Source organism: Lynx rufus, unplaced genomic scaffold, assembly GCF_022079265.1.
Source record: "Lynx rufus isolate CCGP_SWC_20201006 ecotype Redwood Valley unplaced genomic scaffold, mLynRuf1.p SCAF_2, whole genome shotgun sequence".
Taxonomy (NCBI): domain Eukaryota; kingdom Metazoa; phylum Chordata; class Mammalia; order Carnivora; family Felidae; genus Lynx; species Lynx rufus.
The window spans coordinates 213,832,034-213,847,758 of NW_025814834.1; the positions used below are offsets into that span (position 1 = coordinate 213,832,034).

Here is a 15,725-nt window from a genome sequence, read left to right on the forward strand (position 1 = left end):
CCCAAGAGCAGGCTAAGGACACTGAGGCGACAGGGCATGTGATGAGGGCATATTCAGAGGCCAGCTGAGTGATTCGGAGCCTGAGAGAGCAGCTAGGCTCTCAGCAAGGACAGCTATGCTTCTGGGGGTGCTTCTCAGGTCCTGTCAGCGCAGTGGCCAAGGCAACGTCTCCCCCTACGCGCTGGTGGCGGGCAAGTAGGACCACGGACAAACCCCAGCTCAGACCCGAAGCCAGAGCCAGGAGTCAACGCGTAACAAACAAAAGGTTTATTTCCAAGCAGGAACGCTGTCCAGTATACGGTGCAAACTCTTGTCTTGGGATCCACACAAGCCTGGGAACCGAGGTCACATGCAGAGAGGTCTCCTTCCGATTCAGAGCTTCCCCAGGAAATGGCAGTGAGGCCTGAGGCCCTCCCAGGATGGTCCACCAGGGGGCAGACACGCTCCATTGCCACACGGCGTCCAATGTGGGCAGAGACCCTGGCCAGTCCAGGCAGTAGAATATCCTGACTCTAGGGGAATCCGGATTTTCTGGGAAGCTGTTACTTTCTCTTGATGGTAATGACTGGACTCTCCTACCTTCCAAAAGTTCAGCTGCCAAGTTCAAGTCCAGTGGAACTTTTCAACAAGGGATCCGAGTCCCTGGGCCCCAACTGGCTTCTCCAGGAGTCCCGTCTTCCTTCCAGAATCCAGTCAAGGCCACACATGCCCACGCTCTGCGGGGCTCTGGGGCATGTGTCTGGGGGAAGCGGACTGACTTTTTAATGGAAAAGAATCCTTTGACAAAATTGTTGGTTTGAGCTGCTTCAGGCAGGACATTCAACCCAACAACATGGTTACACAGACCAACAGCACATGACACAGACAGACAGACAGACAGACACATACACACACAAAACTGGCTCTCAGCATCTCACATCCACTTGAGATCATGGCAGGCACAATACCCAAGTGGCCCCGTGGGTTTCCCTGGGGCCTGGGACTCCAGGAACAGTGAAGGGGGTAAGGGGAGGAAAAGTACCTCCCAGGGAGGCAGAGGAAGGTCCAGGCTGAGGTAGGAGGAGAGAGATGGCTGCGGGGAGCCTCAGTCATCTCCGGTTCCTGAAATTCCCTGATAGGAGGTGTGGCCTTGCACCGGAGCTATAGGTAAATCGGGAGTGAAGGTCAAAAGCAGAGAACAGCAAACTCTCGAGTTCGGCTTTGTCGTTTTGTTGGCTTGTTTGCATGCGTGGTGGGTTTTTGTTTTGCTTTTTAAGTGCCCCATGTTTCGGTTAGAGGTCTGCCATCTTGTCCAAGCTACAATACTCGTGCAGGTTGCTGGGCTGGGCCCTCGGGGTGTCTCATTTTCACACCATTGTTCAAGAGGTGAAGCTGGCAGGAATAGATTTGGAGGTGGTGCAAGGTAACTGGGGGACCCCTGTCCCCATCAGGGGTGGCCGCCCCCTCCTGAATAGAACCATCTGATCGATGACATCCCCCTCCCCGCCCCCGCTGGGAGCACCCTGCAGTCTCAGCATTTCCGGCTAAAGCACTGCCCCTTCTCTGTGGATGACTCACACAGAGTCCCTCTTCCCCGGGATGCTGGGGCCTCCCAGGAAGCCAGAGCTGGGAAGCGTCCAAGGATAAAAAAACAAAATAAGGGTTCCAGAAGCCCAATTCACAGGGCCAGCTGGAGGACAGCTCTCAGAGAGGCAGGCGCCGGCCCCAGGCTGCCCAGCACGTGCATGTCAGCCAGCCTTCTAGAAGGAAGCACACCGTGCAGGACGGGTTTTCCACGATTCTCCCTGCCTCACCCTTCTGCCAGCAGGTGAGAGGAAGGCTGAGGCTGCGAAGGCCACTAAAGGAATTTGGCCCAGAAAGAGCCAGAGTCCTGGGGGGTGGGGGCCCAGAAGGACCAGGGAACAGCCACCTCGGCCGTGACACAACTCATGCCAGCCAGTCTGGCTAACTGGGCTTCATCCCAGCATCAGGCACACCAAGGGGCAGGGGCTTCTCCTCTGGGTTCTCCAGCAGAGTCTCCGGGGCCCCCGGCTGAGACTGAAAAGGGCATTCTTCCTTGGAGAAGGGGACCTGCTCGTCATTTGGGGAGCCGGAGGAGCTCGTGTAGCTGGCCTGGGAGGCGCACTGAGAGCCATGGTCGGAGGCGCTGCACACATTCACGATGCAAGTGACGTTGACCTGGGTCCCGTGGCTGCCAGAGGAAGGCTCTGTTGAACACAAGATGGGGGAGGGCAGCGAGTCAGGGGTCTGCAGGGGGATGTCTTCGCAGTCTGTCCCCTGCCCAAGAGACAGATTTAGACAAGAGGGTCAAGAGCACCGGGCGAAGAGCCTAGAGGCCACGGTTCTAGCCCAGCTCCGCCATGTGATCTTGGGCAACTCAGCCTTCATTGCCTGCATTTCCAGTGTCCTCATCTGCCAAGTAGTTCCCAGCCCAACTCACCCTGTAGGTGGGAGGAGCCAGTTCACAAAGCAGGGGAAGGTGCTCCAGGAACAAAACATGCCCCCACAGAGATTCAGAGAGGTGAGCAGGGGCAGGAAGTACACGGGACAGAACAGTGATCAAGCGACCAGGGTGAGTTACTTTCCCGTAAGTGCGGGAAGCCTCCACAGTCCTGACCAAACCAACTCTGGAAAGGCGACAGCCTTCTGTCATTGGCCCCTTATCTGTGTAACATGAAAAAAACATCAAAGGGTTTGGAAATTGCTCCTTTATGGAGAGGAAACACTGAGCCTGATAGTTTCTTTTGCCCGAAATCTTTCTCCTCCGTGTAGGCCTGCCTCTGTGATTTCCTAAATCTGGGATTCCAGAATGCGGTAGGGGTGGTTTGTCCTCACCACTGAGGCCAGGATATCTGCCTACTTTCCGGCCCACCTGCCTGCCCAGCCCTGGGGGCATCTGAGTTTCCCAGCTAGTTGGTGAGGGACTGAATGCTGGATAAGCTGAGAGGGGACACGGGATAACCCCTCCAAGAGTGAGAGCTGTCCCCGTTTTTCCTGCAGGGACCTGCCAAGTCCCCAAACACGTGTGCTGTCTGGGGTGCGTGGGGAGGGCCGGACGGACATTCGCTTCCAACTCCAGGGAAGCCTGGAAGGAGGATGGGGCCAGTGAGCTGCTGTGTTCAGAACAGCCCCAGACAGGCCAGGGGAGGGAGGGCTGAACTCATGGGGCCTCAAGGAAATTTCCACCCTGAGCCTCCATAGCACCCAAATGTCACCCAGTCACCGTGGCCTTTGCACATGGTGAATGAGACATTGCAGGGGTGGATGGGGGACTACAAGGGGGCACAGCCACACGTTCCACAGGAGAGAGAGGTGACTGGGTGGGAGGAGAGAAGGGGAGAGTGCGGGTGACACCAGAGAGTCAGGTAGGGAACAGAGAAGTGGCAGGGTGTAGGAGGGGTGGGCAGACTCCCTCTCTCCCTGCCCCGCCCCCCAAAAATAAATAAATAAACATTAAAAAGGAGGCTGAGGAGAAGGAGGAAAAGGAAGAGAAGGAGGAGGAGGAGGAGAAGGAGGAGGAGGAGGAGGAAGAGAAGGAGGAGGAGGAGGAGGAGGAGGAGGAAGAGGAGGAGGAGGAGAAGGAGGAGGAGGAAGAGGAGGAGAAGGAGGAGGAGGAGAAGGAGGAGAAGGAGGAGGAGGAGGAAGAGGAGAAGGAGGAGAAGGAGGAGGAGGAGAAGGAGGAGGAGGAGGAGGAGGAGGAAGAGAAAGAGGAGGAGGAGGAGGAGAAGGAGGAGGAAGAGGAGGAGAAGGAGGAGAAGGAGGAGGAGAAGGAGGAGGAGGAGAAGGAGGAGGAGGAAGAGGAAGAGAAGGAGGAGGAGGAGGAGGAGGAGAAGGAGGAGGAGGAAGAGGAGGAAGAGGAGAAGGAGGAGGAGGAAGAGGAGGAGAAGGAGGAGGAGGAGAAGGAGGAGGAGGAGAAGGAGGAGGAGGAGGAGGAGGAGGAAGAGAAAGAGGAGGAGGAGGAGGAGGAGGAGGAGGAAGAGGAGGAGAAGGAGGAGAAGGAGGAGGAGAAGGAGGAGAAGGAGGAGGAGGAGAAGGAGAAGGAGGAAAAGGAGGAGAAGGAGGAAGAGGAGGAAGAGGAGGAAGAGGAGGAAGAGAAGGAGGAGGAGGAGGAGGAGGAAGAGGAGGAGGAGGAAGAAGGGGTGGGCAGACATGGTCAAGGGGCCAGGATGACTGCAGGAGAGGTGTCACCAGGAAATCAGAAAGATGAAACCAAGAGTTGGACAAAGACCAGGGGTTTGTATTTGGAGTTCCGTTCCCTCATTCAACAAAAGTTTAGGACCACGGGCTACGTCTCTTCCTTGGGGAGCTCTTGGGCTGGGTGGGGGCGCTGACGAGACATCGCACTGGTGAGGGGAACACGGCGGTGGGGCGTCTCCGTGCAGGGGGCAGCCGGGGCAGGAGCGGTCCTGATGGAGGGAGCTGTCCCACAATCAGCTAGGAAGAGATGTTGCAGCCCTGCCAAGGGGATGCTGGGCTCATCTCCGGATGAGGAAACTGAGGCAGGGTTAAGGAGCCTGTTCGGATCCTCACGGCACCGGAGCGGTCAGGAGGGCATCCGGGAAGGACCCGAGCGCACTGTCATTCCTTGACCTCCCGCCAGCCAGGGCGAGAAGGACAGACGCAGGCCAGTGGGCTTTGCCTGTCGCTACAAAATACACCAAGGAAGCCCCAGGCTTTCTGGACCCCTGTCACAGACCGGGTCCAGGGCAAAATGTATCCTGTGTAAATGGGGCCTGGGCTTCTCCAGCACCCACGACGTCCCCACAATCCTGACCCTTCAGGTCCAGAGGACTGGGCAATGGCCCACAGTGAGTGGAGCCCTAAAGACACCATTTATTCATCCAGAGTTCCACCCCAGGGCTCTGGAACCTGGAAGCCCAGGGGGTATTCCTGGCTCTTCCGTATACTAGCTGTGTGGCTCTGAACAAGCTCTTCAACCTCTCTGGGCCTCAGTTTCCCCATCTATAAAATATAATAAGTCTGAATATAACACTATAATACTACATGTTATCTAATAATATATACTATGTGATAAGCATTATACAATATGTAATAATTGTGTGAAAATATGATATCAATATATACTATTATGTTACATATTTATGTATTATAATACCAGGCAGGGAAACTCCCTTCCTGGCTATCGGGGACTCGAAGAATAAGCTGGGATTGTCTAGAAGGGAGGGTGCTCCTGGTAGAAGAACTCACGTGGGCAGAGGTGGGAGAGATTTGGCAGGTTCAGAGAAACGAGAGAGGTTTGTGGCCCAGTGCTGCATCTGACGGGGAGAAGAGGCTGGGGGGGCGAGCCCAGGCTAGTCACACAGTCATTCCAATGCCCTGCTAGGAGCTCAGGCCTTGCCCCACGGGGGAGGCCCAGGAGGGGCCGGCTAAGCCAGAAACCAGGAAGAGCCGCGACGCGGGGGGGTGAAGCCAGACGGGCTCCCCCATCCTACCTGAGCTGCTGGAGCTGGCCCGGGCCTCCCCAGACCCGGCGGCCTTCTCCGTGCCTGGTGCGGGCAGCCGGGTCCCGGTGGGCGCCCTCCCGTCTGCGGTGCTGCCTGAGCTCTCCAGGGAGCTGCTGCTGGAGCTGGGCGCTGTGGTCAGCAGGTGCTGCTGCTCGGGGCCGGGGGCACTTCGGGCCTTGTCAGCAGGCAGGTGAGGCTGGACAGGCAGGAGAGGAGCGAGAGCAGTCAGCCCTTCAGCCGGCTCGTCTTCCTCTCCCTGCTCACACCCGTGCACCCTTCTGCACCCCCGTGGCCTCAGCACCCTCCCGGTTTACACGGCGCTTCTGCCCACACCTGCACCTGCTTTCCACACACGGCGCTTTCGCGTTCGGGATGCGGGATTCTGCGTGATTTCTGTGATTAGCATTTGTCTGCTCCGTTGGAGCGGGAGCCCTAAGAGGGTGGGACCACTCACCAAACAGTCCTGGAGGTGGGGCAGGATTTCCATCCTCATTTCGCATAAGGAAAGAGGCCCAGAGGAGAGTGACTTTCCTAAGGTCACCCCAACAGCACAGGGTGATGTGGTCCAGCCCGGCGGCCAAGAGCACGGAACCACACCCACGTGGGTACAAAATCATGACTCCACCACTTATTAGCTGTGTGCTCTTGGACAAGTTACTTAACCTCTCTGTGCCTCCTTTCTTTCATATATCAAGGGGGAGTTATAAGCCGACCTCCCAGGGCTGTCACGAAGATTCAATGGCTGGATATTTGTAAGGTGCTCAGGACAGGGCCTGTTACACCGTAAAGCTCCACACAAGGGTTTGTTAAATCAGGCGGGGGGCGGGGGGGGGGGGTGGGGGTAAACTAGTACCATGAGTCAAATCTGGCCTGCTACTGTTTTTGTACAGACAGCCTGTGAGCCAAGAAGGGTTTTTACATTTTTTAAATGATTGAAAAAAGTGTTCAAAGAATGATATTTTGTGACACGCAAAATTACGTGCCCTTTATGTTTTAGCGCCCATAAATGCAACTGTATTGCAATACGGCCACTCTCGTTGGTTGAGGTACAAATCTGTGGTGGCTTCCTTGCTACCACGCCAGGTTTCAGTAGCTGTAACAGAGACCATACGACCAAAAAGCCTAAAATATTTACTGTCTGGCCCTTCACGGAAAACGTTCACTGGCCCTTGTATTCAATCCATCATTCCAGAGTAGACAGCCCTTTTATTTAGAGCCCTGGGCCACGCTGGGTCAAGAACCCTTTCCAGATTCTATTCCCCAAGCCTGCTCTGTGACTAACTCCTAATAAGTTTTCCCCACAGAAGAACATAACTAACACCGACAATAATAATAAAGTATTAGCTGATATCTGCCATTCAATGCCAAGCACTGAGCCGAAGTCCTTCTAAAACACTATATTGATACTTCTAACAGCCCAGTGTTTGCAGATGTAGCAACCGAGAACCAGACAGGTTGAGTTATTTGCCTGAGGTCACACAATTAGGACATGGTAAGGTGGGCTAAAACCCTTGACAGCTTTCCCGAGTGCCTGGGTTTTCAAGGTCTGGAGGCCCAAGACAAGGTGCCAGTTTCCACGTATTCCTGCTTGGGGAGCACCCAGAAACTCCACTCAGAGCCTGTCGCCTGCCCACACCAGCTGAATAGGCACCCAAGCCTTTGCCTCGGGGTCCCGGGTGATTGCTAGATCCCAGGAAGAAAGGAGACAGCAGGGGCCACGTTCTCACTTGCTGCCCTTGGCCCCTGGACCAGTGCAGGATGTGAGGGTCCCAGGGGGGAATGAGGACCAAAGTAAGGGAAGGGCTGGTGGGACATGGCCTAGTAAGGTAAGAGGGAAGGCCTTTGCCATAGGGGTGGAGGCATGTCGGGTCCCACTCCCCAGGAAAGGCTGACACCCCTTGGCCTCCAATCCCAAGCGCTCTCTGAGCAGTCCACTCTCTGGCCAATCACTACGGCCACCCAGCCCCTGCCCCGCCCACCAAGGCTACTCCCACAGCTGAGCCTGCTTCTGTCATCAGGACCAGGACGGAAGGATCTTCTTTGCAAGCTGTCCCTTGAGGCCACAGAGTCCTAGAGAGGGTGAGTCCCTGGCTCAGCATCACAGCCGGTCTGGTCTGTGGTGGAGGCGGAATGAGCCCAGATCCGTGTAGCAGAGATGCTGGCTTCCCACTACGTCCTGCCTCCCTGGTTCACGGCCCCGGGCTTTGGAGGGATGGAGGGCATCTCAAGTTCAGGCTGAACCTTTGCCCAGGTGGTCTGATCTAGGCTACTGGACTGCACTCCTACCCTTGCTCTGCGCTTGGACAGGCAGGGGAAGGAGGGACAAGAGGGGCAAATGTCATTCCTTAAAACCCCAAAGAAGGGGCTTTTGGGAGCCAGTCTCCTGCTGCTCTACTTGTGGCTGGGGCTGGGCAGAGCAGGAACCCCCAAAGGTCACGATCTGCCTCCTCCTCCCAAAGCCACAAGTTGCAAAGTTCAGGCAGATGCATCCTTGAGTCCTGTTCCTTGGGCTGGGGCCCCAGTGAGGGGGAGTATGGAGGAAGCTCACTCAAAAACCAGGATTCCAGCCCGCTAGCCCCCAGCACGCCCAGCCCCCAACATGGCCAGAGGCAGGGACTCTGGCAGAGTCACCAGCCAGGTCCTTCCACGTCTGCCTGTGTGTGTGTGTGTGTGTGTGTGTGTGTGTGCTCACGAGGCTCACACCTCTGTATGCACAGGTGTGTGGGGGGGGAGGAGGTAAAACATCACACACACTTGTCTGTGTGCGTAGGAGCACGTGTGAGGGCACGTGCTGGGGGGTGGTGAAGAGAGGCTTGTGTCTCTGGCCACTCTCATTAGCTGTGTGACCTAGGGAAAGTCACTTAACTTCTCTGAGCCCAAATTTCATTTCCCAAATAAAAACCGGGGTGATAATCATGTTGTCTGGGTGTCAGCACGGCTGTGAGACGAAGCAATGCATGAGCACACACGCTCGGCACCTCCCAGGTGCTCACTCTCGTTGTTAAACATGAGCCCACGCGTGAGTGTGTCCGTGGGAGTGACTGACTGTGGGTGAGCTCACATACGTGGGTATGCTGGCCTTGTCCAAACAAAGGGAGGCCACCGTCCGGCCATGCGTTGGAGTCACTTCCGCAGCAGGAGGGGTGGGAGGCGCTGGGTCTCCCCCCTCCCAGCCCCAGCGGCCCAGGTCTGGAGCATGACCCGGTGGCCTCTCAGCAGGGGCTTCTGCCCACCAGCTGAGTGGATGCAGGCTAAGCATGGCAGGGGCAGGGGCGGGAGCCTGGGCACTGGAGGGCACCTAGGAAGACGCCCACCCCGTGAGCTCAGGCCCTGCTGGGGGATAAGGGCAAAGCCTGCAGATTCAGACTGGGTCTCGAACCCTAGTGGTCTAAGCTTAACATGGGTAGCTGACCCTCTCTCGGTCTCAGGGTCCTCATCTGCACAACGGAACTGGTTCTAGTGCTTGCCTCACAGGGGTGCGTGAGGGTTCGGTGGCAGGGGACAGGCAAAAGGCCTGGCATGGGGCTCAGGAGCAGCGGGCTCACACGCTTCCTCCCAGCTGCACACTCAGCAAGCTCCTGGCAGCTTGAGACCGGCCATGGTGGGAGCAAACACCGCAAATTCGAGCTCGGGTTTTTGGGTTTTTTTGGTTTTTTTCCTGCCCAGAGAGCCGATTACCAGCACACCACTGGGCGCGATACTCAACCACACTCTGCAGATAATTGAGCTACACTCAGTGAACACGAAACTCCGTGAACGGAAAGGGGAAGTTAGAGGCTGCTGGGGCCACACCCGAGACACCCTCAGCGCACTGAGTATTGGGAAACCCTGGGTGGGGAGACAGAATGTGGTAGCGAGGCTGCTGGGTGTGTTGGCTCTCAGTGCCACCTGGCAGCAGCTGTCAGCATCGCTGAACTGAAGCCAGACAAAAAGGAAGGAGTGGCATTTGCACGCTGGAGGAAGGAGAAATGGCTTGAATCTCCAAACCAGAACGTGCATCTGCTGAAATACTGCAGGGCAGGTCAAAGAGCACTGGGCCAGGGGTCCAGAGATACACTGCTGTATGGCCTGGGACAAGCCGCTTTCCCTCTCTGCACCTCTTCTCTTGCCCGAGGGGAGATCAGTCTCTAGTCCCTACCGAGTCCAACTCCCTGTGTAAACCCTGGGCACTGGGCCACCAAGGGCTGAGCTTCTTCCCTCGCCCAACAGTTCTCCATCAGGGGCAAGTCTGTCCTTCCTCCAGGGGACATTTTGCAGTATCTGGGGGCATTTTCGGTTGCTGGTCCTGAGAAACGGTGCTCCCGGCATCTGGTGGGGGGGGGGGGCGGTGATCTTGCCAAACAGCCTCCAATGCAGGGGACAGCCCCCCCCCCCCCGTGACAAACAATGATCTGGCCCCAGGTATCAAAATTGCTGAAGTCAAGAAACCTTGCCCAAGCAGGACAGGGGACATGGAGGGACTGCCTCAGACTCTGTTTCCCCATCTGTAAAGTGGGTAAAAATTCTGCCCTGCCTACCAGGCAAGGGGTTGCAGCAAACACTGTGTCCTAGCTCACCCCACACCCATTTCCAAGTCCTGTCCCTCCCCTCCTCCACCACAGAGGCTGGGAAAACAAAGCGCCCCCTTTTCTAGCCCCCCCTTGCAACTAAGGGTGGTCCCCATGACACCACTCTGGCCAATGAGAGGGAAGGAGAAGCCCACTCAGGGCTATGAGCGTCTGATTTCCTGATAAAAGGCACCATCAATGGCCTGGCCACTCTGTTTCCCGTCTTTTTCCTGCCTCAAACCTGGAGGCCACATGCAAAGTGGGGCCCACTATCTTATGATATAAGGCCACAAGCAAGAGAACAAAGGCCAACAGGCTGAAGGTGGCGGATCCTGGGGTCCTGCCGACCTCACAGGATGCAACCCAACTGTTCCAGCAGCTGTCAGCCCCCCCGAACTCTGGGTTGCAAGAAAAGCCCCTTTGCTTTAAGTCATCCTTAAGTTTTCGGTCACTTTCAGGCAAAGGCCTTCCTGATAAGAAACTGATGAACTACTGTGTCAGTGGTCTGTCTCTAACAAAAGTCCCTCACGGACCCTAATTTATAATGAAAGAAAAGAAGAAAGAAAGAAAGAAAGAAAGAAAGAAAGAAAGAAAGAAAGAAAGAAAGAAAGAAAGAAAGAAAGAAAGAAAGAGGAAGAAAGAAAAGGAAAGGAAAGGAAAGGAAAGGAAAGGAAAGGAAAGGAAAGGAAGGAGGAAGGAAGGAAGGAAGGAAGGAAGGAAGGAAGGAAGGAAGGAAAAGAAAGAAAGAAAGAAAGAAAGAAAGAAAGAAAGAAAGAAAGAGAAAGAAAGGAAGAAAGGAAGAAAAGGAAAGAAAGAAAGGAAGGAAGAAAGGAAGAAAGGAAGAGAAAGAAAGAAAGAAAGAGAAAGAAAGAAAGAAAGAAAGAAAGAAAGAAAGAAAGAAAGAAAGGAAGGAAGGAAGGAAGAAAGAGAAAGAAAGAAAGAAAGAATCGGGGCACCCGGGTGGCTCAGTCAGTTAAGCGTCTGACTTCGGCTCAGATCATGATCTCACAGTCCGTGAGTTTGAGCCCCACGTGGGGCTGTGCGCTGATGGCTCAGAGCCTGGAGCCTGCTTCAGATTCTGTGTCTCCCTCTCTCTCTGCCCCTCCCCTGTTCACACTCAGTCTCTCTCCCTCAAAAATAAATAAACATTAAAAAAATGTTTTAACTGGGGCACCTGTGTGGCTCAGTTGGTTAAGCGTCCGACTTCCACTCAGATCATGATCTCACAGTTCGGGAGTTCAGGCCCCACATCAGGCTCTCTGCTGACAGCTCAGAGCCTGGAGCCAGCTTCGGATTCTGTGTGTGTGTGTGTGCGTGTCTCTCTCTCTCTCTCTCTCTCTCTCTGCGCCCCTCCCCCACTCACACTCTGTCTCTGTGTCAAAAATAAATACACGTGAAAAAAAAATTTTTTTTAAAAGGATCAAAGGTGAGCTGCTTTGATCGAAGTGGAGAGCAGGGCCCAGGGTCTGGGACCCAAACTCCCGCCTCTACCTCAACCCCAGAGACGACGCCAGGCCCTCTTTGGAAAACCAGGGTACCCCAGCGCGGCTCCACGGGGAAGCGCTCTGTGAAGGTCACGGACAGCCCGCCAACTGTTGCCGCTGAGCGAATGGCACTGCCCTGCAGGCTGGGCTGAGCAGACATTGTTTCCTTCTGACGGCGAGGACACGGAGTCATGCGCCATTTCACATCTGCCCGCCGTCACACTATGCGTCCGTGACCACATGCCTGCCGCTGACACCGCCAGCGCCCTGTGCTCTGACGGTGCCCTTCACACTCGCAGCCTCTTTGAGCCCACGGAGGGCTGCCTAACCCCCAGGGACAGACACCGGCTGGCCCTTCCTCGGCCTCCCAGGGCTGCGCACCCCCAGACACCGGACAGACCAACCCCCAGAATGCACCAGTGCCCGTGGGCACGACACGGCCCACCAGTAAGGAGACTGGCGAGGAGGAGGAGGGGGAGGGCAGAGGGGGTACTCACCACTTTGGCTTCTCCTTGTAGACAGAAGGGCTTCTCTGCAAAGAAGAGAGAGGCGACAAGTCAGGGAGCATGGCTTCCTCAGGCCACACCTGCTCTAACTAGGAGGGCAGCATGGGGCCCAAGCGGAACCAGCCAGAGCAGGCCCGGCCCTGGGGGCTGTGCACAGTTGCCCTCCCCAACTCCCCAGACGGCCCGACCGTGTCCCACCCCCTCCGCCACGCTCAACCATTCTCCGGCGTCCCCGTGTGCTCACACCGTGCCTTCTCCTCAGCGTGCCTTTTCTTTCCTACACACGTCTGCCCGTGGAAATCTGACTCAGCTCAGATGCCACCTGCTCCAGAAGGCCTGACTCCCCCGGGATTTCCAGACACAATCCTAGACTCCCACCCCCTTGGACAGCTCTGTGGCATCTTGCCTTCTTTAAAGGTGGTTTGTTTTTTTTTTAAAGTTTATTTTTGAGAGAGAGGGAGGGAGGGAGAACACAAGCCAGGGAGGGGCAGAGAGAGAGGGAGACAGGGAATCTGAAGACTCCATGCTCTGAGCTGTCAGCACAGAGCCTGATGAAGGGCTCGAACTCACAAACCATGAGATCATGACCTGAGCCAAAGTCGGACGCCAAACCGACTGAGCCACCCAGGTGCCCCGCATCTTGCCTCTTTAGTAGGTAAGTTAGTGGCACTGCCTTCTACCCCAAGCTCTGAGCTCCTACAGAACAGGGGCTGCCCTATCCAGCTGTCTGACCCACAAAGCTGTGCCCAGCACTGGACTGACCGGAGGCGCCCCAGAAAAGCTTCCTAAACAAACGGATGAATGAATGAATGATGGATGAATGAATGAATGAATGAATGTGTCCTGAAGAAACGGATGAATGAATGAAAGAATGAATGCATGAAAGAAAAAGGAATGAAAACTTACTTTTTTTCTGGGTCATAATGACACATTTCACCAGCCCTATGATCACCAGACCCAAGGTTGTCACAGCCACAATCAGTCCTAGAAGGACAAAAAAGAAAAGCTCCAAACAACTACAGAAAGCAAACTCAAACATACCAGGGAGCCAGGCAGCTAAGTCAGTGACCAAACACATCTGGGATGTCACAGGAGGGGCAAGCCTGACTCTCAAATTTAATCACAAGACAAATAACCAAAAAATCTGACCAAACAAGACATGTCTATTGGCCACATCCAGCCCCAGGGTCACCAGTTTGAGACCTCTGGCCTTGAGGTAGTCCTAATCCCAGAAGGGAAGCCCATGGGGTGACCTGGCCCACCCCAGCGGCTAATGAGTTCATCAGAGACGGCAACCAGGAAACCACCTCTGCCTTCAGATAAAACGCGGACCCTGCCTCTCCCACCCGGGCAGTTCTTCGTGACAGCACCAGGTCTTGGAAGAAGACAAGCCTCATCACTCGCCTCCCAGAGCAGAGCAAAGGGTGCAGCCTGCAGGGGGCTCTCAGAGAGACTCGGAGCTCGAACAGGGGAAGGGACGCAGGGAGGCTGAAGGAGCCCTCCTGGGACTTACCAATGAGGAGAGAGATGTCGCCCGTGCTGAGCCCTTCAGCTGGGGGGGTTGGGACCATCACGAACAGAAGGGAGGTGCTAGGGGCCGTGCGAGGGCCTGGAGTCGGCTCCACTTGCTGGGATAGTGTAGACGCTGGCTGGGACGTGGGGGCTGGGCGTGGGGCCATCCTCAGGGTAGGAGGCACAGATGCGCAGACGGCATCCATGGTTGCATTGCCAGGGATGGCCACTGAGCCACAGCTGAGGGAGGAGGAGGCTTGGTCAGGGCACAACAGAGGCCTGAGGACTCAGCATGGCTGGGCTCACTCATGGGAGCCAGGAGGGAGGAGAGAGTATTCGTGCCACATGACCCCTCAGAACCGCCCCTGCCTGTCCCCTCCCCACCTCTCCCCATGCCCCCCCCCCCAGTGCTGACTGCCAGGGCAAGGATGCCACTCACCTGCTGTCTGTGCTGGGCCCCACCCACCCACTGTAGGATAAACCCACCCAGGAGCTGAACAGGGGTTCGGCAATGCCTCCACCCGAGGGAACGAATGCGGGGATTTCAGGCACCATGGCATGGCCAGTCTGTGCTCTAGACCCCACGGTCGCCCAGGGACTGCCCTCCCTGCTCCTCCAGAACCAAACGACCCAGCCACTCACATCCGGTGGGGCCTGCAGGCATCTGTGGACGACGTTGTGTCGGAGAACGTCCCTGGGCCACAGGGAGTGCACACCACATTTGACGTTGCAGTTCCTTCGAGGAAAAATTGGAACCCGTCGCCAACTCAAATACTTAGCAGAACAACTGGGCCTTGGCACAAGAGTCCCGGGGGAAGTCTGAGGGGCCTACGGACCTCCGTCTTCACCTCCATCCCTTAAAACACACAAGTGTGTGTGCGCGTGCCCACCGGGCCGAGGTTGACGGTTAACCAAATCTAGTGACTTCCTGGTCTCCGGGGTCACGTGGGTTCATCTTCCGTGGCACCACCCGATTTTCCAGTAACCCTGGGCTTCAGCTGACCCCTCTCTGGATCCCCAGGGCCTAGTGCACAGTAGGAGTCTAATCTGGCATGCCGGAGGAAAGGAGGTAGGGGGAAAGGGCGGGCAGCTGGCCACCACTGCTGACATTCCCGGGCTGAGCTGATGGGTTGGTGCCCATGAAGGAGAGGCCCAGCGGGGTCCCCGAGGCCCACTGGCTCCAGCCCCATACCTGGCCTGGCCACGCCGAAGCCCGGGCGGCACCTGTGCAGGGGCGCACACAGCCGGCACCCTTTCTGCCTCTTCAACGTGCAGTACCAGCCCGGCCTGCAGGTGCAGACGCGGTTCTGTTCCGGAGTGCAGGCCTGAGTCTCCACTTGGTCTACGAGAGCGAGAGGGCAACCCAGGGTTATTCCCGCCTCCGCCGGCCCTGCCCACCACCGTGCCCACCCCGTCGCCCAGCCAACCCGCCACCCACAGAGAGCTCTGGTCTCCAGCAGGCTGGTGGACCGCCCCACGCCCCAGCACGGGGCAAAAAGAACACTGGCCACGCAGTGCCAAGGCCCGCGGTCTCGCGGGCACAGTTCTCTCATGGCTGCCCTTGGCCTGCCTGCCCATGGGGCCGTGAAAGGGGATTTGGTGAGACAGAAGATGAAAATGCTGTAGATGGGGCACCTGGGTGGCTCAGTGGGTTAAGCATCCAACTCTCGGTTTCGGCTTGGATCACGAACTCATCATGGTTTCGTGCGTTCGAGCCCCATGTCGGGCTGCACGCTGACAGTGCGGAGATCACTGAGGATGCTCTGACTCCCTCTCTCTCTGCGCCTCCCCCACTCACACTGTCCCTGTCTCTCTCAAAATAAATAACTAAACTAAAGGAAAAAAAAAAATGCCGTTGGTAAACAGGGAAGGGCTGTACCCATACAGCCCCAGGCTCCGGAGCACGAAAACACCTGGCCTGGGGTAATCCTAGCCAACTTTCAGTCAAAGGGGCTGGGCTGCACAACGGCCGGGGGAAGGTGTCAGGGCCCAGCCCCGGCTCTGAACCCACTCACCAGAGGTGCAGCGGGAGTCACAGCTCAAGCATTCGTGCACCCAGTTCCAGAGCTTGGTGTAGGTGCTGTCCTCGCAGCGGGCACACACAGTATTTGAGGTCTCGGTGCACAACGACTGTGCATGGTAGCCTGAGAAAGCAAGGGCCAGAGGTCAGTGGGGTGGGAGCTCTGCCGGGGCCCCGGGCTCATCCACCAT

General features: G+C 56.5%; 1 protein-coding gene across 2 annotated transcripts in view; it reads right to left on the reverse strand.

Annotated features, from left to right (window-relative positions):
* Nucleotides 1-252: 252 nt before the first annotated feature.
* Nucleotides 253-15,725, reverse strand: part of TNFRSF1B (TNF receptor superfamily member 1B) — a 33,401-nt gene continuing 17,928 nt past the window's right edge. For both annotated transcript variants that reach the window (XM_047083007.1, XM_047083006.1), the window contains exons 3-10: nt 15,530-15,658; nt 14,707-14,856; nt 14,157-14,250; nt 13,516-13,754; nt 12,909-12,986; nt 11,994-12,028; nt 5,454-5,661; nt 253-2,207 (exon numbers count right to left, since the gene is read on the reverse strand). In XM_047083007.1, the coding sequence (XP_046938963.1) occupies nt 1,945-2,207; nt 5,454-5,661; nt 11,994-12,028; nt 12,909-12,986; nt 13,516-13,754; nt 14,157-14,250; nt 14,707-14,856; nt 15,530-15,658 (1,196 nt within the window). In that variant the 3' untranslated portion in view covers nt 253-1,944. The remainder of the gene's footprint in view (nt 2,208-5,453; nt 5,662-11,993; nt 12,029-12,908; nt 12,987-13,515; nt 13,755-14,156; nt 14,251-14,706; nt 14,857-15,529; nt 15,659-15,725) is intronic.